The sequence below is a fragment of the Protopterus annectens genome, chromosome 4.part1 (assembly GCF_019279795.1).
Source record: "Protopterus annectens isolate FY-2018-M chromosome 4.part1, PAN1.0, whole genome shotgun sequence".
In the NCBI taxonomy this organism is placed as follows: Eukaryota; Metazoa; Chordata; order Ceratodontiformes; family Protopteridae; genus Protopterus; species Protopterus annectens.
The window spans coordinates 103,925,356-103,947,053 of NC_056734.1; the positions used below are offsets into that span (position 1 = coordinate 103,925,356).

A 21,698-nucleotide genomic window follows, 5' to 3' on the forward strand; every position below is an offset into this window, starting at 1 on the left:
TCGTTGATGGTGTACCCCAAGGAAGTGAGAAGGTTTTTCACAAATGTCAGGTGCTGTAACAGCAACTCCTGACTGTCCGCCTGAATCATGCAGTCATCCAAGTACGGGTAAATTTGGATATTTCTTTGCCTGCAGTATGCAATGGTTGGAGCCAGGCATTTTGTGAAAACTCTGGGCACAGTATATAAGCCAAAGGGAAGTGCAGAGAACTGATAATGCATAGACCAGGTCCTGAAACACAGATACTTCCTGCATGACTCCCTTATGGGGATGGGCAAAGTCTAGGGTGACTAACCAGGTATCCTTGGCTAGCATACGTAGAAGCTGTTGCAGGGTAAGCATTTTGAATTTTGGCACCACCAGGAATGTGTTGAGAATTGAAAGATCCAAGATTGGGTGCCAAGAGCCCTCTTTTTCTGGGTATCAGGAAAAGTCAGGAATAGAATCATTGACCTATCTGTTCTACTGGAACCAGCTGAATAGCTCTGATGGAGAGCAGGTAAAGAACATGGCTTTGTGCCTCTGCCCACTGGTTTGGAGGAAGGTCTGGGAACACTCTTGGGGTTGGGCAGTGAGTGGAAGTAAAATTTGTACCCTTGGAATACAATGTTGAGGACCCATCGGTCTTGTGTGATGGACATCCAGTTTTTTGTATGAAGGGCCAGTTTTCCTCCTAGGGGCAAAAGCAATTGGGCAGGGATGGGTAGTGGAGTGGAGAAGTCATTATAATTTTTTCCATAAGGAGGTGATTTACCATTCCCTGCTTTGGGGTGGGGGCACACCATTGCTTAGACCTCTGCATACCCTGAGACTGCAATCTGGGTGGTCTGGTCTTTAACAGTCTGCATAGACTTAGCTTTTTCTTCCATTTTTTTTAAGAACTTCTTCTGCTTTGGTGCCAAACAACCTTTCCTTGTTCAAAGGAGCGTCTAGTAACTTTGATTTGACATGGTCTGGCAAGGTCTGCTCCTTAAGCCAAGCATGCCTTCTCAGTACAGAGCCAGTGACTGCTGCCCGGGCAAGATGGTTCTAAGGCGTCAAAGCCACACTGTAAAGTATGCTTGCTGACTTGACTTACAGAGTGCATAAGCTCCTGCAATTCTTTATTTTCTGCATAATCTGTACAGGTTACCACTTTTTGTTTAATAAGTTCAATAATATGTTGCTGGTACTTGCATGCGAAACTGACAATACAATGCCCTAATAGCAAGAGTTGCAGGGGTATATACCTTCTTAGCCCACTATTCTATGAACCTATCTGTCTAAAGCTCTGTAATCCCTGTCTGAAGGGGTGGGATTCTTGGCTGTAGTAGCCTTGTTACCTTTAGGCCCCTGGAAAATTATCTCTGGGTCAGCAGTAGGATTCTTGAAAAGAAATTTGTGAGTGTCAGATACTCTGTAGTACCTGTCTGCTTTCCTAGGGGTGGGAGGGTAAAGTGTCAGGAGTAAGATTGGATTCCATAAAAACATCAACAACTTTCAGGACAGGGGGTATTGCTAAAGGCCTGTGCTATGGCAAATCTAGGAATTCCCTGAGTCTCTTTCTGGACTGAGGATAGTCTTGGCATTCCCAGTGGAAATGCTCTCTTGAATGTAAGGTTTCACAAAGAAAAATCCTCTGGTGGGGAGGCAGAGGGAATGGATTCCTCTGCATCTGAATCCTCATAAGCACATAAGGACATGTCCTCATAATTAGACCTCAGAGTCATCGGACTCCTCGTCTGTTAAAACTGCAGGGGACTGGTCTCTTTTCCTCTCAGCAGGGGAAGACTGACTTCCCCTAATCAGAGAGATGAGGGCTTCTGCCATTCTAAGCATTTGTCGTTGTAGCATGGGAGCAGGTGCATGCGCTTGGTTGTCAGTTTTCTAGGTGTAGTGCATACTCTTGGCCTAAGAAACTCGGCAGTTATAGATAAAAAAGAAGTTGTTGGTTTGAGTCGAACATCGGTTGAACGAAGAAATGCCTCAAAAGCCGGTGCCTGTACAGCGGCTCCGGACCCATCCAAGGTAGAGACATCCGCACATTCCATAGTCGCAGAAGAGTCTCGTGGCATGCCGGACTCTGAATGGTTCTTGGTAGAGGCCTGCAAATCCACTGAAGTGGGCATCAAGGGCTGCGAAAGCACATCATGGAGTACCGGCCTATGCGGTCTGTCTCTGTCTTTATCCTTACATTTTTTTGGAATATCGGTAGTTGGATGGCTTATCGAAGCCATTTCAGAATACGGAGATAGACTGCGAAAGAATCCGGTGACAAAGAGTCTGATGATGAATGGTTTGGGTGTTAAACAAGGCACAAAACCGACAGCGAGGTACGTCGTGGTCTGGGCCTAAACAGGTGACGCAGTAAGAATGAAAATCTCTGTGATGTATTTGCTTTCCACAGGCAAGACAATGGTTAACTTTTTCTGACATCTGTTAGAGTAAGAAGAAAGGATCCCCAAAGGGGTACTTAGCTTTAGAAGACTTCAGGATTATACAATTTGTAAACGAAAATTCAGCTGGCGGCCGACCGGCACTTGCGAACTGCTTCTGCTTTGGGTTCCTCGGCAACAAAGACTGATGTAATGGCAACGGCTGCCTGTTTTTATACCCCTGACGACCTGATGTCATTCCTGGAGCAACAGCATCCGAGGCAAAAATAATAGGTCTCTGGTATTCGGACCAACTGAGGGTTACCTGCAGGCAGATAACCCAAATGTGATCACTGCAACAGTGAAACACGAAGAAAGTACAGTTGGGTACACTTACCATAAATGGAGATGTTCGAGTGTATTTGCTGCTGCAGTCATTACATTTGGGGTAATCTGCCTGCAGGTTGCCCTCAGTCGGCCTGATTAACAAAGTCTTGGGTCTTGCGTCGGTTGCTGTCCCTTCTTCCATGACGTCAGGTAGTCAGGGGTATAAAACATGCAGTCAACACCATTACATCAGTTTTTCTTGCCCCAGATTTCAGGTGCCCCCCTAATGGGGAGCAATTAAACATAAAAACACAAAAGTATACTTCCAACAAAAACACAAATGCACCAAAAAGGCTTTTAAGCATAGTAAATGAAAGTAGAGGTATAGCCAAAAGAAGTTAGGGGGCAGGAGGGAGGGCAACCAGGGCTGCAACAGTGAATACACTCGAACATCTACATTTATGGTAAGTGTACACAACTGTACTATGTTCTTCGTGTTTCACTGTTGCAGTCATTACATTGGGGTAGATTCCCAAAGCTATGGTTGAGAGGAGGAGTTTAGATAGCATTGGTGCCAGCAATAAGGCCCTGCAGGACTACAGTGGCAAAGCCAGCTCTGGATTTAGAGAAACTTGGCAAATGATAATGCTTGGTGAAAGTATTTACAGAACTCTTGGTAGCACCATCTAGGATGTCCCTGGTAGGAACGCCTCTGAGAAAGGCTGTAGAATTAGATGCAGCCCTGGTGGAGTGAGGTCTGATCCCCTGGGGGATAGGTTTTCCATGGTGCTTACAGCAGAAATGAATGTAATGGCTTATCCACTTAGAAATGGTTTGTTTTGAAATGGCCTTCCCCTCTGCCCCTGCAGCAAATGCTACCAGCAGTTATTCCGTTTTTCTGTGAGGTTTAGTCCTGTCCAAGTAGAATCTAAGTTGTCTGTGCACATCCAAGGAATGAAAAATCCGTTCCCCTTTGTTCTGTGGATTGGGAAAGAAGGTTGGCAAATAAATGGACTGATTAAGAGCCACACTGGATACCACCTTGGGCATGAAGGATGGACTGGTTCTGAGGGACACCATGTCCGCATGAAAGATGATGAAAGGCTCCACTGCCATAAGGGCCTGTAATTCAGATACCCTTCTAGCTGAAGTAATTGCTAAAAGGAAAGCTGTTTTCCAAGAAAGAACTTTTAAGTCTGCAGTAGCAGCTGGCTCGAAAGGAGGTGGAGTGAGTTCCTCCAGTACAAAGTTAAGGTCCCAGGCTGGGGTTGGAGCTCTCCTGGGTGGTCTCAAATTTGTGACCCCTCTGAAGTACTGACTGAGCAGAAGATGAGAGAAGAGGGGAGGTGCTGTGTTATAATGAGCTGAAATGGCTGAGGCGTGGATTTTAATGGAAAAAAAAGACAGGCCCTTGTGAAGCATCTCAGTTAAGTATTGTAAAATCTGAGGTAAATTGGGTGCTGCTGTGCTCATCCCTTGAGACTGGTTCTAGGCACATAATCTTTTCCATTTTTCAGCATAAGATTTTCTAGCACTAGGCCTCCTTGCCTCTAAGATGACACCCATCACAGGTTTGCTGAGGGATGGTAAGGGAGTTTAAGTAATTAGCCAGGCTGTAAGGTTCAGTGTTGGAAGCTGGGGGTGCAAAATCTGGTTCTCCTGTTGAGACAGTAGGGAAGGAGTCTGAGGTAGGTGCCATGGAGATAACCATGACACACTGTGCTGGAGGGGGTACCAGTGTTGGCACGGCCAGTCTGGAGCAATCAAAATCATCCTTGGTTTGTCCTGTTTGACTTTTAGGAGTACTTTGGAGAGCAGAGGCAGCGAGGGGGAAGGCATAGACTGATAGGTTTTTCCAGCTGAAGGACTGAGCATCCACTTTCCAGGCTTGTTTGTGGGGAGTCCTTGTGCAAAATTTGTCCAATAGCTCTGGGAGGAGGCAAATAGGTCTATATCCGGGCTCCCCCATTTGCTTGTCACCATGTTGAAAATCCTTGGTTCCAGTTTCCACTCGTGTGGGTCCATGAGGTTTCTGCTTAGTCCATCTGCCAGTGTATTTAATTTTCCTGGCAGGAACTTGAGCTTGTAGGTGCACTTGGTAGCTCAAGACTGTGTTCCACAATGCCATGGCTAGTCTGCAAAGGGGGTAAGAATGTGTACCCCCATGCTTGTTTATGTACCACATAACTGTGGTGTTGCCCGTCTTTACCATTAGATGTCCTGGAATAATGTAGTCCTTGAAGGCTGTCAGAGCACTCTGTACAGCCAACATTTCTTTTTGATTGATATGCTGGTGCATTTGACTTGGGTTCCATTTGCCCTGAATGCATTTCCCTGCCAGGTGAGCCCCCCATGGGGACAGGGTTGATTTCTGCTGTAGGTGCCAGAGTGGCACCGGTGTGTGACGGAGCGGAGGAGGTGTACCAGTGCTTGCGGTGCAGTCAGCAATTGAAAATGTCTTGGTCTTGGTCTCTCTATCTTGAGTAATACTATAAGCAGCAGCAGAGGGGGGGGAAAAGGGGGTAGCCTGACAGATTTATCCAGTGATAGTCTGATGCATCTGTTGTTAGGGTTTGGGCAGCAGGGGGTGGTGTAAAATGTAGTCCCTTGTTTTGGTGGCAGGCCTCTGCCAACCAAAGGAACTCTAGGCGTAAGCAAGGTATGATAGGAATCATTGTTTCTAGGCTGTGAGAATGTTGACTCCATAGGCTTTTTAGATACCACTGTAGTTTCCTCATATGCTGTCTTGCATATAAAATTAGAAGAATGCAGGAGACCATGAACCCCAAGGCTTGCAGTATTTGTCTTGCAGATAGCAGGGTTTTTGTGGCCACTTGTTTGAAGTAGGTTGTCAAATGAATTTGCTTTTCTGGCGTGAGGTAAGCCATCTGGGAAGTTGTATTCAAGCTTGCTCCCAGGAATGTAATTTGTTGACAGGGTACCAGTTGTGATTTCTTTTCGTTTATGGTGCACCCCAGACAAGTTAGAACCCTTTTTACAAATGCCAGATGATTCAAAAGTATGTCCTGGCTTTCTGCCTGAATTAGACAATCGTCCAGGTATGGTTATATTTGACTACTTCTTTGTCTGCAAAATGCAATAACTGGAGCTAGGCACTTTGTGAATACCCTGGGCACAGTAGATAAGCCAAAGGGCAGTGCAGAGAACTGACAGTGCGTGTAGCCTGCTTAGAAGCGTAGGTATCTTCTGCAAGATTCCCCGATTGGGATGTGCAGATATGCTTCTTTTAAGTCTAGTGCTGCCAACCAGGTGTCTTTGCATAACATAGGAAGTAATTGGTGAAGAGTCAGCATCTTGAATTTTGGAATCTCCAGAAAGATGTTTAGAGTAGACAGGTCCAGGATTGGATGCCATGATTTATCTTTTCTGGGTACCAGGAAAAGTCTGGAGTAGAAACCTTGTCCCTTTTCCTCTTCTGGTACCAGTTGAATAGCCCCCATGCTTAAGAGAGAAAGTACTTGTTTTTGAGCCTCTGCCCACTGATTTGGTGGTAGGTCCGGCCACCCGCTTGGCGTTGGCAACGTGTGGAAGTGAAATCTATATCCCTGGGACACTATATTTAAAACCCATTTGTCCTGGGTAATGAGTTCCCAGTGCTTTGCATGAAGAGCAATCTTTCCCTCCAAAGGGGCAGTCAGAAGAGAAGTGCTTGGAAAATTTAAAAGGAAGTCATTGAGACAGTTTACCATAGGGGGTGTCTTGTTATTCCCAGACTTGGAAGTGGAGGCCCCCCACTGCTTAGTTCTGTGAGTCCCCTGGGGCTGAAACCTGGGGTTTTTGCTGTGTGGAAGGGGCTGGAAAGGACCAATTCTTAGAAGGCCAGTGCCTACTAAATCTAGGAGGCTGAACTTGTAAAAAATCTTTAACAGTTTGCATAGATTTAGCTTTATCTTCCATCTTTTTAAGAACGTCTTCAGCCTTGCTGCCAAACAGGCAGTCCTGATTTAAAGGAGCATCCAACAATTTTGCTTTAACATGATCACGCAAAGATTACTCCTTAAGCAAAGCATGTCTTCTAAGCACAGACCCAGTAACAGCAGCCCTGCAAGTGGCCTCTAAAGAATCAAAACCACATAGCAAAGTATGTTTTCCAAATTGTTCAGCAGAATGCATTAAATCCTGTAAGTCTTTATTCTCCACACAGTCAGGAATCAACATAATTTTCTGTTTAAGCAGTCCAGTAACACATTGCTGATATTTAACATATGAAACTGGCAGTTTAAAGCGCTAATTGCCAAGGTTGCTGAAGTATAAACCTTTTTACCCCACCTATCCAGCGCCCTGGAGTCTCTATCACAAGGGGTAGGATTTTTAGCAGTAGAAGCCTTAAAGCCCTTGGGCCCCTGAGAAATAGTCTCTGTATCTGCAATAGGATTTTTGAAAAGGAACTTGTGGGACTCAGGGACTTTGTAGCATCTGTCAGGTTTACTGGAAGCAGGAGGCAGGGAATCAGGGGCCAAACTGGATTCCGAGAAAGCATGATCAACAATGTCTAGTACAGGAGGAATAGCCAAAGGCCTATGCTGAGATAGGAGAAGGAAATCCCTAAGCATCTTTTTTGAATCAGAAAATTTCTGGCTTTCCCAGTGAAAATGCTCCCTTAGAATATGTAAGTTTTCCCGAGGGGAAGCAGAGGGAATAGAGTCCTCTGCATCAGAATCCTCATAAGTAGGTAAGGACAAATTCAGGTCATCAGAAGATTCATAATCAAGCTCAGCTCTAGGCCTCTTGGGGGGGGGGGGGGGTTGGCTACCCTTGATTAGAGTTATTAGATCTTCAGCCGTTTTTATCATTTTCTTTTTAGGCATAGAAGCCTGAGCATTTGGCCTGGGTGTCGGTTTTTTAGACATGGATCGAGATTTAAGCCTTAGTAATGAAGGAGGCATCAATTTAATATACAAGTCCATAGGCCTGAATACACCCTCAGAAGCTGGTGTGTGCACAGTGGCTCCCATCCAAGGTAGAGACATCCATGGGTTCCATAGTTGGAAGTATCTTGCGCATACCGGACTCCGAATGGGTCTCAGTAGAGGCCTGCGAATCAGAAGTAGCTGGTATCAGGGCTGCAAAAGCACCTCACTGAGTACCGTCAAACTGTCGACTGGCTTAGGAGAAGCAGTGTCGGCAGTTTTGGACTTCGGCAGCCTGTCTCTGTCTTTGCGATTTTTTTGGAATCCTGGTAGTCGGGTGGCTAACCAATGACATTTCTGGATAATTAAACAGAGAACCGAAGAATTTAGAGGCAAAAATATACCGACGACAGATAATGTGCTGATTAAATAAAGCACAAAACCAACGGCAAGGTACGTCGTGGTCAGGGCCTAGGCAAGGAATACAGTACGAATGAAAACCTTTATGAGTTACTTGCTTTCCACAAGTAATGCAATTATTAACGTTTACTGATATCGGAGGAGCAAGAAAAAGTTTCCCCAATGGGGTTACTTAGCTTTTAGTTGAAGACTTCGGTTCTGAAACTCAAAAGCGAAAATTTCAGGAGTCGGCCAACCGGCACTTGCGAACTGCTTCTGCTTCATGCATCACATGGCAAGAAAGACTTATTAATGACTGCAACAGTGAAACACGAAGAACATCATCTGGTTACCCCTTGTAAAAGCCTTACAGAGTAGTTGGCTGGGGACAGCTACCCTGACGTCTGCAGAAAGGAGACACAGTGTGTGTGTGTGTGTGTGTGTGTGTGTGTGTGTGTGTGTGTGTGTGTGTGTGTGTGTGTGTGTGTGTGTGTGTGTGTGTGTGTGTGCCAGATACTTAGAATTGGGGCACAGTGCACCAAGGTGGGTCTTGTCTGGGATCTGGAGAGACAGACAGTTCAGTCACAGTGGAGCATATTCCCTGTGTGCTCTTGGGAGAAATTGTGCTTAATGTAGAACACTGCATCTGAAAATACTGTGTAAATCCATTCTTGTTCTTACTGACCACCTCTCGCCGGTGTCATTGGTGAGGATCGGGGCTCCTTGATTACTGGCCCGGGGTAAAGAGGGGTCATCACATCTGAATGGCAAATTAGAATCCTAAGGAGGAGGTTTCATCCCTCTATTTCTGGAAGGGGGCCAACACACTTCATGAATCTCTAAATCTGACCTTTTCTGTTTCACAAGGGACACGATAACTTCATCCAGTTGAGCAGTCTTAGAGGTCACAGGCAGTGAACTGAATCTGGACTCCAAGAATCTCCTAGTAGACCAGAATTCTAGAGATTCTGGCTACCTTATCAGAAGTAATGAAATGAGCCCTGAGGCTGAAGGGCCGTCATTCTCAGAAGGCATGGCAGATGCATCGTCTCAGTAGGACATGTAAGAAGCCAACAGCGTGGCAGCCTGCAAAGCAGTTCTGCCAGAGGCCTCAGCAAAGACAATCTTTGAACTAGGGAGATGTGACGGTACAGCGCCACACAAGCAGTCACCAGATCCAAGGAAGCCAGATTCATTCAATGGGACACCTTGGGTCTCCTGACACTTCTAAAATCATTTATTTTTAAGGGAAGGCACCGGAGGCCACTGCTAATGCCATAAGGGCATGGAACCTGGCATATGCCCCACTCTTGTTTGCAAATTCAAGGAGAGACTAACAGTATCAATAAATTATCCTCGAGGTGAAAAGAGCAAAAATTACTGTTAGGTGTACATAGTTCCTATATATTTGTATATTTTTTTGCCACAAGATAGCTGTGGATATTCATTTTTTTTAAACAATGACAAAATTACATTTGAGATGTGCAAAAATGGAAAAAGGGGGTTGTGGATGGATACATCTTTATAAAAAATATGACTGAAATATTTAAGTGTGTGACATTTAAAATGGCCATTATAAAATATTTAAACAATTTTATAAACTTTTGTGATGATGAGGTTATCAGTCGCAGGCATATAAAACAAATTCTTACTGGTTTATCTGCAGTTATGTACTGAAAAAGGTGCTTTTATGAACTGCTTGGACCAACATTCCATGGCTGTGAATTTCAATTAACATTTTTAAACTCTAATGGAAGTTTCACTGTCATGTAACTATTTGGATTCAATGAATTGGTGGTTTGCTCACGTTTGTGGTTTAGTGCATCTAAATACTATTGTAAAGTTTAATGCCCAAGTTTTATCTCCTTCAAGAATTCTCTTTTCTAGTCGACACTAAACATCTGCAATATGAATCTAGTACTCAAACACAGTATTTATAATCCACGATACACATACTACACAAACAGCACCACATTACCTTTACAGCTGATGTCACAAAACTGCTGCCATGGACCCTGGGAACTGGAGATCTGGCATCCAGTGCAGCCTGGGAAATTGTGCACTGCTTACTTGATGGACTTCCTAGGCATGAACAGATACAAGAACACTTATGGCAAAATGAAGAATGACCTTAAATAGCACAATACCCATAGGGCTCTCATGACTAGACTTCTCACCCAAACACTAATTTACTTTTACTTGAGGGTCTCACAATGCCACAAATAAACAGGTAAATGCTAATCTTGTTGAAATGATGAAGTAAATTACTTTCCAAAATGTGAATGTTAATACTGCGAAAAAAACGCTTATTTGCCAAGTAAAACTCTAAACAGAAGTGGCTGTTTTCAGGGATGATTTGGGAACTTTAACATGTGAAAGTGATTTATTCATAGTTGTATGACATGAACTGGAGACTAGAAGACAAATCCCTGTCCACATGATGTAAAATTTTCACAGCTTTTTAACTTGCATCAATATAATATACAGCGTTTAGCAGTAAAATAATGATCCATTTTAGAAAGTACAGTTGTGTACACTTAACATAAATGTAGATGTTCGAGTTTATTCACTGTAGCAGTCATTACATTTGGGTAATCTGCTGGCAGGTTGCCCTCAGTTGGCCTGAATAACAAAGTCTTGGGTCCTGCGTCAGTTCCTGTCTCCTCTTCCATGACGTCAGGGGTATAAAACATGCAGCCGACGCCATTTTATTCAGTTTTTCTTGACCCAGATGTCAGGTGCCCCCCAAATGGGGAGGAAAAATATATATATATATATAAGTAAACAGTAAATATATACATGCACTTTTATAGGTTCATAGGTTCATACTAGGCTATCTGCCCTAGGGCATTTATAAGCCTAGCCAGAATGTGTTTGGCTTTCGCCACCCATTTTAAATTTATTTTGCTATACCCTTTTTCGAGGTTAGTATACTGTGCCTCTGTCTAACAGTGACACAGAAGTGATACCCGGGGTAAACCTACGATCTCCCATCCACTCATCAAGATTCCTCTTGAAGAGAGTCAATGAGGGACTCTGCCTAACCTGGACTGGGATTTTATTCCACAGTGAAGGGAGCCTCTGGGTTATGAATCTGTCCCTCCAGCATGTCTTATTTATTTCAGTGCTGAGGTTCAAGTCTCTCGAGCATGTAGCTCGATGGGATTTGGATTTTCTGAGGTGCAGCATGTCCATTAATTCCGGGGTTGGACATGGCTTTATACTTCAGGCACAGATCTCCTCTGAACAGGCGGTATGCCACTGAGTAGAGCTGGAGTTTCTTTAACCGGGCAGCATATGGCATCTGTTTGAGCCCTTTGATCCTCTTGGTGAGGTACTTTTGGGGTCTTTCCAGTCGCTGCAGGTGTCTGGTAAGGTACATCCCAAAAGGGGCATTGTACTCAATTATGGGCCTGATGAGGGATGAGTAAAGTGGCACGATGACCTCCCCTGATCTAGATGTGAATCCCTTCATGATTAGGTGGGCTATATAAAATGTTTTTCTAACCACTTTGGCCACGTGGTTGTCAAATGAGAGATTGCTATCAACTTGGGTCCCCAGGTCCCTAATTACTTCTTCTGTACTTAATGGATTACCACCTATGTGGTAATTTGTGGGCACTTTGTTTTTGCCAAAGGGGATGACTATACACTTTTTGGCATTTAGCTTGAGGCCATGGCTCTGGCACCAGTTGTCTGTTTCTATGAGGCCCTTTTGGAGGATGCTTGTGTCAGCTGGAGAGTCGATTATGGCGCCCAGTTTGCAGTCATCTGCGAACTTGGTCAGCCACAGTCCTTCCGTGTTGGCCTGTACCTCCGAGAAATATATACCGAACAAGAGAGGTCCCAGGACTGAGCCTTGTGGGACACCACTTGTAAATGGTTTGGAGTCTGACATGGCTCCAGCAATTCTAACCATGTGGGTTCTGTCCTTGAGCCAGTTCGCAATCCATCTAGTGACATAGGGGTTTATATTTAAGCTGGTGAGCTTATCTATATTGCCCGAGTGGGGTATTGTATCGAAGGCTTTTGCGAGGTGCAGGTAGGCTGTGTGGACCACCTTCCCCTTGTCAATGGCCTTGGTGACTGTTTCAAAGAAATCAACCATAAATAAAAAAACAAATAAACATAAACTTTACCTTCAACTAAAAGCAAATACACCACAAAGGCTTTTGAGTATAGTGAAGGAAAGAAAAGGTATAGAAAGGGGGATGGCGGGTGGGTAACCCGGACTGCAACAGTGAATACACTCGAACATCTACATTTATGGTAACTGTACTATGTTCTTCGTGTTTCACTGTTGCAGTCATTACATTTGGGTAGAATCCCAAAGCTGTGGATCGGAGGATGGAACTAAACAGCATTAGTAGTGGCTATAAGGCCCTGCAGGACTGCAGTGGCAAAGCCTGCCCTGGATTTGGAGAAGAGAGGTAAATGATAATGCTTTGTGAAGGTATGAACAGAGCTCCAAGTAGCAGCTTCTAGAATGTCTTTGGTTGGAACCCCTCTGAGAAAAGATGCTGAAGTACAGGCAGCCCTGGTGGAATGTGATCTGATCCCCTTGGGCACGGGTTTACCATGGTGCAAATAGCAGAAATGAATGTGGCTTATCCATTTAGAAACTGTCTGCTTTGATATAGCCTTCCCCTCTGACCCTGCAGCAAATGCTACCAGTAGTTGCTCAGACTTTCTTAGAGATTTGGTACTATTTAGGGAGAATCTTAGTCTTCTGTGTACATCCAATGAATGCAGAATTTTCTCCCCCTTGTTCTGCAGATTTGGGTAAAATGTGGGCAGGTGAATGGTCTGGTTAATAGCCACACTGGATACCACCTTAGGCATAAAAGAAGGATTGGTCCTGAGGGACACCCTGCCCGGGTACAATATAATAAAAGGCTCCACTGCCATGGGAGCCTGTAGTTCTGAAACCCTTCTTGCTCAAATGACTGCCAAAAGAAAAGCTGTTTTCCAAGATAGAAATTTTATATCTGCAGTAGCTGCTGGTTCAAAAGGAGGCAGGGGTGAGTTTTTCCAGCACAAAATTGAGGTCCCGTGCAGGAGTTGGTGCTCTTTTGGGAGGCCTTAAATTTTTGGCCTTTCTAAGATACTGTTTAAGCAGAGGATGAGAAAAGAGGGGAGGGCTCTGTGTTGTAATGAGCCAAGATGGCAGAGGCTTGGATTTTTATTGAAGAAAAAGATAGGCCCTTGTCAAGCATCTCAGTCAAATACTGTAAAATCTGAGGGATATTGGGCTTTGCTGTGTCTATTCCTTGTGCTTGGTTCCAAGCACAGAATCTCTTCCATTTATCAGCATAAGATTTTCTAGTACTAGGCCTTCTGGTTTCCAAAATGACATCCATCACAGATTTACTGAGAGGTGTTGTTTGAATAATTAGTTGATTAGCCATGCTGCAAGATTCAGAGTTTGGAGCTGAGTGTGCAGAATTTGATACTTCTGCTGAGACATTTACCCTTATTTGAGGCAAGTACCATGGAGGAAGGTGAGACATATTCCTTAGAAGTGGGTACCAGTGCTGACGGGGCCAGTCCGGAGCAATTAGGATCATTTTTGGTTTTTCCTGTCTGACTTTTAGTAAGACCTTGGAGAGTAGAGGCAGAGGGGGAAAGGCATAGACTGATAGGTTTTTCCAACTGAAGGATAGAGCATCCACTTTCCATGCTTTTTTGTGATGAGTTCTTGTACTGAATTTGTCCATCTGATAATTTTGGGGACAGGCAAATAGATCTATGCCTGGGCTCCCCCATTTCTGTGTTAACATGCTGAAGATTTGTGGATCCAGTTTCCATGCGTGCGGGTCCTTAAGATTTCTGCTTAGGTCGTCTGCCAGAGTATTTTGCTTTCTTGGCAGGAATGGAGCTTGAAGATGTATTTGGTAAGTCAAGGCTGTGTTCCACAAAGCCATGGCGAGTTTACAAAGGGGTAGGAATGTGTACCCCCCTGCATGTTTATGTACCACATAACTGTGGTGTTGTCCGTCTTTATCAGTAGTTGTCCTGGATGAAGTAAGTCCTTGAAGGCTGTCAGAGCATTCTGAACAGCTAGCATCTCTTTCTGGTTGATATGCAGATGCATTTGGTTAGGGCTCCATTTGCCCTGAATGCATCTCCCTGTCAGGTGGGCCCCCCAAGAATAGTTTGATGCGTCTGCAGTTAGGGTTTGGGTGGCAGGGGGTAGAGTGAATGACAGTCCCTCGTTTTGGTGACATGTCTCTGCCCACCAAAGAAACTCTTGCTGTAGGCAGGGAAAGTACAGTTTTGTACCTACCATAAATGTAGATGTCCGATAGATATGCAACTGCAGTCCTGACATATGGGTTGTCCTGCCTCAGGCAGGCCCTCGGTCGGCCGGATTCCAAAGTCTGGGTCCGGCGTCGGCTGATGTCGCCTCTTCCCCGACGTCAGAGCGGCTGGGGTATAAAAGCATCAGCCGATGCCATCTTCAGTGTTTCTTGCCCCAGGTGCCAGGTGCCCTCCAAGGAAGGCTAGATTTAGAGAATGGATAAAATTCCAGACATGCACAATAGTAATAAACAGATACACCATAAAAGCTATCCCCAGCTAAGTTGGAAAAGAGGGTAGTGGACCCAAAAAAGTAAATTACAGAGGGGTAGGAGGGAGGGTAAACCTGACTGCTGTTGCATATCTATCGGACATCTACATTTATGGTAGGTACAAAACTGTACTATGTCCTTCAAGAATGCAACTGCAGTCCTGACATACGGGTTGAATACCATAGCCAAGCTGGGGGTGGTAGGATTTAAGAAAAAGATGGTGTAGCTAAAATGCCCTACAGGACTGCCGAAGCAAAGCCTGCTCGGGATCTGGAGTATAAAGACAGGTTGTACTGTTTGGAAAATGTATGCACGGAGCTCCATGTAGCAGCTTCTAGAATGTCCTTTGTAGCCACCCCTCTTAGAAAGGCTGTGGAGGTGGCTATAGCTCTGGTGGAGTGTGGCCTGATATTGGCTGGCACACCTTTTCCATGGAAAGAGTAACAGAATCTGATGCAGTGTCAAATCCATTTTGAAATCGTTTGTTTGGAAATTGCCTTTCCTTGCACTCCAGCAGCGTAAGCTACAAATAGTTGGTCAGACTTTCTGTTGGCCTTTGTTCTGTCCAAGTAGTAGCGTAATTGTCTGTGCATGTCCAAAGTGTGCAGCAGCTTTTCTCCTTTATTTTGAGGATTGGGAAAGAAAGTTGGCAGGTGAATTGCTTGATTTAGAGACACCCTGGATATCACTTTTGGCATGAATGAAGGATTGGTTCTTAAAGAAACTCTGTCCTGATGAAAAATGAGGAATGGAGGTACTGCCATGAGGGCCTGTATCTCCGAGACTCTTCTTGTTGAGGTAACTGCCAACAGGAAAACTGTTTTCCAGGAGAGAAATTGCATTTCTGAAGATGCTGCTGGCTCAAAAGGAGGAAGAGTTAATTTTTCCAAGATGAAGTTGAGGTCCCATGCAGGCACTGGTGGTTTCCTGGGAGGTTTGATATTCTTTATCCCTCTTAGAAACTGTCTTAGCAAAGGATGTGAAAACACAGGTGGATCACAGTTGTATTTTGCTGAGATTGCTGAAGCGTGTATTTTTATGGAAGAATATGAAAGGCAACTATGAAGCACTTCTGCCAAGTATTCTAGTATTGATGGCATGCTTATTACTGATGCATCCTGACCCTTGTTGGCATTCCAGGTGATGAATCTCTTCCATTTGGCTGAATAAGTTTTTCTGGTGGAAGGTCTGCGTGCTTCCAGTAAGATCTCTTGAACTTTTTTGGAGAGAGAGATATGGGTAGAAGTCATGGGACCCTCCAAGCTGTCAGCTGCAATGTTTGCAGGTTGGGATGAACAGTCCTGTATTTGTGCTGAGTTAGAAGCAGAGGCCATTGAGGCAGGGGCCACGGCTTGGTGCGAGATACGCTCCTTAGTAATGGATACCAGTGCTGCATTGGCCAGTCTGGAGCTATCAAAATACCTTTCGGTTGTTCTGCTTTGATCTTCAGTAACACCTTGGTCATTAATGGTAAAGGTGGGAATGCATAGACTGTTAGAGAACTCCAGCTGAAGGAGAGAGCATCCATTCTCCAGGATTGAGGATGGTGTGTCCTCGAGCAGAACTTCTTCAGATGATGATTGAGGTGAGAGGCAAAGAGATCTATGTCCGGCCTTCCCCATGCATGAGTTATTTGTGAAAAAATGTTTGGATGCAGCATCCATTCGTGCGGGTCCAAAATGTTTCTGCTTAGACTGTCCGCCAGAACATTGTCCTTGCCTGGAACAAACTGGGATTGCAACTGTAAGTTCAGTTTCAGGGCCTTTTCCCAAAGAGTCATTGTTAGTCTGCAGAGGGGGTAAGAATGAGTGCCTCCCTGTTTGTTTATGTACCACATGACAGTGGTGTTGTCTGTCTTTATTAGCAGATGACCTTGCTGCAGGAATTTTCCGAAGGCCTCGATTGCATGAATCACTGCCAACATCTCTTTTTGATTTATGTGCAGATGCATTTCCCGGGGAGCCCATTGCCCCTGTATGCATCTGCCCTCCATGTGCACCCCCCCATCCATGATCTGAGGTGTCTGTTGTAATGGTTTGACTTGCTTGAGGTTTGTTGAAAGACGTGCCTTTGTTTAATTGACTTGCTTGGGCCCACCACAAAAATTCCTTTTGAAGACATGGAATGAGTGGTATCATTTCTTCTAAGTTGTGGCTGTGTTGAGACCATAAACTTTTTAGCTACCATTGTAGTTTTCTCATGTGTAGTCTTGCCAGTGGAATCAGAAGAATGCAAGATGCCATGAAACCCAGGGCCTGCAGGATTTTCCTTGCAGCCATCTGGGTGAGCTTTGCTAGGCTTTTGAAGTAATCTGGTAATTGCTCTTGTTTTTCTTCTGTGAGGAAAGCCATTTGTGAGTTTGTGTCCAGTTTGGCTCCTAGAAAAATTATTTATTGGGATGGCAGTAGTCTTGATTTTTGAATGTTGACTGTGTATCCCAAAGCCTGTAGCAAGTGTATGACATAGTCCAAGTTTCTTATCAAGGCTTGTTTGCTGTCCGCTTGTAATAGGCAGTCGTCCAGGTAAGGGTATATTTGTATCCCCTGGAGTCTGCAATGTGCAATTACTGATGCCAGGCACTTCGTGAATACTCTGGGCGCAGTAGATAAGCCAAACGGCAATGCTGAGAATTGATAATGCTCTGACCCTGCAAGAAATCTGAGGTATCTTCTGCAACTGTGTCTGATTGGGACATGCAGGTATGCCTCCTTGAGTTCCAGAGTAACCAGCCAAGACCCCCTTGCCCAGCATGGGAAGAAGTTGCTGTAACGTCAGCATTTTGAATTTTGGCACAATGAGAAAAGTGTTTAGAGCGGACAAGTCCAGTATAGGTCTCCATTGCTTTTCTTTTCTTGGAACAAGAAACAGTCTTGAGTAGAACCCCTGACCTTGTTCCTGAGGAGGAACCTTTTCTATTGCTTTGATCTGTAACAGGTTTGAAACTTGTATGAGTGCCTCTGCCCTTTGATTTTGTGGCAGGTTTGGCATGCCTTATCTTGTTGGTAAGGTATGGAAGTGGAACTTGTAACCTTTGTCTATTATGTCCAGAATCCATTTGTCCTTTGTTAAAACGTGCCAATTCTTTGAAAATAAGGATAATTTTCCGCCTAAAGGTGCTTCTCTTTGAACCTTGGTCGGCGGTGTCAAAGTCAAGTCATTGTGATTGCCCCTGTGGAGCTGTAGAAGTCCCTGCGCCACTTCTCTGATTAGTTGATTGTCATTGGCGGCCCCTGTAGGAGCCTCGGTATTGCCCTCTACCTTGAGCACGCCTGTTTTTTCCCCTTTGGAACTTGTCAGTGTCTGGAAAGGACCAATTCTTTGAAGGCCAATTCCTGCTGAACCTCGGTGGCTGAACCTGGAGGAAATCTTTGACTGTTTGTACTGACTTAGCCTTTTCCTCAATAGATTTCAACACATCCTGTGCATTAGCACCAAATAGCTTCTGTTTTTCCAGAGGTGCATCTAGGAGCTTTACTTTAACATGATCTGGCAATGCCTGTTCTTTCAACCAAGCATGTCTACGTATGACGGCCCCTGTCATAGCTGCCCTACATGAAGCTTCCAATGCATCATAACCACACTGAAGAAAATGATTGCTAACCTGCTGAGTATTATGAACTAAATCCTGCAAGGCCTTTCTATCTAAAGGCTCAGGAGAGGCTAACTTTTTCTGCAAGTCATCCATCAAGAAATCCTGATACTGAAACATATGAAAAAGACAGTTAAGAGCCCTCATGGCAAGGGTGGTTGAGGTATAAACTTTTTTGCCCCATCTCTCCAAGGACCTAGATTCCCTGTCTGCGGGCAAAGGGTTTTTGGTCGTGGAGGTGGCCACTCGTTTGGGCCCCTGAGAAATAGTTTCTAGATCCACCGAGTGGGCCTTAAAGAGATGCTTATGAGTTTCAGGAACCCTGTAATATCTGTCTGGCTTGACAGGAGCAGGAGGGAGAGAATCAGGGGAAGCACTGGAGTCTGAGTACACATCATACAATACATCTAACACTGGTGGAATAGCTAATGGCCTGTGCTGGGGTAACTTAAGGAAAGTACGTAGCCTTTTCCTGGAGTCAGAGAAATCCTGGCCCTGCCACTGAAAATGCTCTCTCATGGAGTGGAGAATTTCCCTGAAAGAAATATCCTCTGGAGGAGAGGCAGAGGGAATGGATTCATCAGCATCAGAATCCTTGTAGGCCTGGAAGGATTCTTCCTGGGAATCTGAATGGTCTGAGTCCCCAGAGGCTTCATCTGAGGAAAGGGTATCTGTCTGCTCAACCCTAGGCCTTTTATCTGCAGGCGGCTGAGAACCTCTGTGTGGATGTGCCTGAGAGCCTCTGATTAAAGAAATTAGATCTGCAGCTAAAGTCATGATCTGTTTATCAGAAGTGGAACCCTGGGAAAAGGATTTAGGAGGGTGAGCCTTATCCTGGCTGGCAGCCTTAGCACATGTGTAGGCCTTGATGGACATAGAGACCGGAAGCCTAGCTGCCCCACGTGCTGGAGTAACTTTATCCACCGGTATGGTGTTAGGTAATTCCTGGGCTTCGGTTTCTGGAGGAAAATCAACAACCGGCGCCGGTGTAACCTCCGGGACCGAAGTGTGCGGTAAAGCGGTGTCGTCGGTCTGGAGCGGTTGAATTACCGCCTCCGAAGAGACCGATGCACTCGCGGTAGGCTTTGGCGTGGGGTCGGTGGAAGTCGCGGGCCGAGAATGTCAGTCCCGGTTCTTCCGTTTTTTGGAAATATGTGTTGTTGGTAGTTCCGACGGCATGATATAGGAGAAATTTTCCCCAAAAAAGTCTTCAGCAAATTCTGCCCGGCGCCTGAGTGTGCGCTTACTGAAGCAAGCACAGGCCGAGACGTCGTGGTCTGGGCCCAGGCAGGGAAGGCAGTAAGAATGGAAGTCCTTATGAGGTATTTGTTTACCACAAGACAAACAATTATTAACTTTTGCAGTTTTATCTGACATCGGCTGAGGCAAGAAAAGGTTCCCCAACGGGGTACTTAGCTTTTTGATGACTTCGCTTCTGCTTCGGGCACTACGCGGCAAGAAAGACTGAAGAAGATGGCGTCGGCTGATGCGTTTATACCCCAGCCGCTCTGACGTCGGGGAAGAGGCGACATCAGCCGACGCGGGACCCAAACTTTGGAATCCGGCCAACCGAGGGGCTGCCTGAGGCAGGACAACCCATATGTCAGGACTGCAGTTGCATTCTTGAAGGACACTGAGAGGAATCATTGTTTCCAGACTGACAATGTTGACTCCATAGACTTTTTAGGTACCATTGAAGTTTCTTCAAATGCAGTCTAGCATATGGAATTAGTAGAATGCAGGATGTCATGAACCCCAAAGCCTGCAAAAGTTGTCTTGCAGATAACTGGGTTTTTGTTGCCACTTGTTTGAAGTATGTTGTCAGTTGCCTTTGTTTGTCTGGCGTGAGGTAAGCCATCTGGGCAGTTGTATTCAAGCTTGCATCCAGGAATGTAATTATTTGAGAGGGTACCAGTTGTGATTTATTTTCAATTATGGTGTACCCTAGGCATGCTAGAAGCATTTTTACAAACGCCACATGTTGAAGAAGAGTGTCCTTGTCCTCTGCTTGAATGAGATGCTTGAATGAGACAGTCGTCCAGATAAGGATAAATTTGAATGCTTCTTTGTCTGCAAAATGCAATTACTGGTGCAAGGCACTTTGTAAAGACCCTCGGCGCAGTAACTAAGCCAAAGGGCAGTGCAGAGAATTGGTAATGCAAAAAACCTGCTTTGAAGCGGAGGTATCTTCTGCATGACTCCCTTATTGGGATATGCAGGTTTGCCTCTTAAGTCTAGAGTTACTAACCAAGCATTCCTGCCTAGCATAGGCAGTAGCTGTTGTAAAGTCAGCATTACGAATTTTGGAATGTCCAGGAATGAGTTCAGAATTGATAAGTCCAGTATTGGACGCCATGAATTGTCTTTTCTGGGTACCAGGAAAAGTCTTGAATAAAAACCTTGTCCTTCTTCCTTTTCTGGTACCGGTTGAATAGCCCCCATATCCATGAGGGACCTGACTTGTTTCTGGGCCTCTGCCCACTGGTTTTGTGTCAGACCCGGCCATCCGTTTGGAATTGGCAAAGTATGGAAATGAAATCTGTACCCCTGGGATACTATGTTTAATACCCACTTGCCCTGGGTAATTAACAGCCACTTTTGATAATGAAGTGCTAGTTTTCCCCCCAAGGGGGCTGCCAAAAGATAAGTGCTTGGTGATGGTAGAGGAAAGTCATTGAGACTGCTTACTGTAGGGTTGTGCTTTGTTTCCTCCAGATTTGGAGGTGGAGGCACCCCATTGCTTTGACCTGTAAGAACTCTGTGACTGGTGTTGGGAGCATTTTGAGCACCTGGATTTGCCCTAAGTAGCTCTGTTGGACACAGGAAAGGACCAATTTTTTGTAGGCCAGTGCCTACTGAACCTGGGTGGCTGCACTTGCAAGAAATCTTTTACAGTTTGTATAGATTTAGCTTTGCTTCCATTTTCTTTAAAACCTCTTCTGCCTTAGTCATAGGTTCATACTAGGCTATCTGCCCTAGGGCATTTATAAGCCTAGCCAGAGTGTGTTTGGCTTCCGCCACCCATTTTAAATTAATTTTGCTATGCCCTTTTTCGAGGTTAGTATACTGTGCCTCTGTCTAACAGTGACACAGAAGTGATACCCAGGGTAAACCTACGATCTCCCATCCACTCATCAAGATTCCTCTTGAAGAGAGTCAATGAGGGACTCTGCCTAACCTGGACTAGGATTTTATTCCACAGTGAAGGGAGCCTCTGGGTTATGAATCTGTCCCTCCAGCATGTCCTATTTATTTCAGTGCTGAGGTTCAAGTCTCTCGAGTGTGCAGCTCGATGGGATTTGGATTTTCTGAGGTGCAGCATGTCTATTAATTCCGGGTTGGACATGGCTTTATACGTCAGGCACAGATCGCCTCTGAGCAGGCGGTATGCCACTGAGTAGAGATGGAGTTTCTTTAACTGGGCAGCATATGGCATCTGTTTGAGCCCTTTAATCCTCTTGGTAAAGTACTTTTGGGGTCTTTCCAGTTGCTGCAGGTGTCTGGTAAGGTACATCCCAAAAGGGGCATTGTACTCAATTATGGGCCTGATGAGGGATGAGTAAAGAGGCACGATGACCTCCCCTGA

At 45.0% G+C, this 21,698-nt stretch overlaps 1 protein-coding gene across 3 annotated transcripts in view; it reads right to left on the minus strand.

Moving 5' to 3' along the window:
* YEATS2 (YEATS domain containing 2) overlaps positions 1-21,698 on the minus strand; it is a 1,703,429-nt gene that overhangs the window by 957,334 nt on the left and 724,397 nt on the right. For all 3 annotated transcript variants that reach the window (XM_044070010.1, XM_044070009.1, XM_044070008.1), the window contains one exon: positions 9,930-10,033. In XM_044070010.1, coding sequence (XP_043925945.1) covers positions 9,930-10,033 — 104 coding nt within the window. The remainder of the gene's footprint in view (positions 1-9,929; positions 10,034-21,698) is intronic.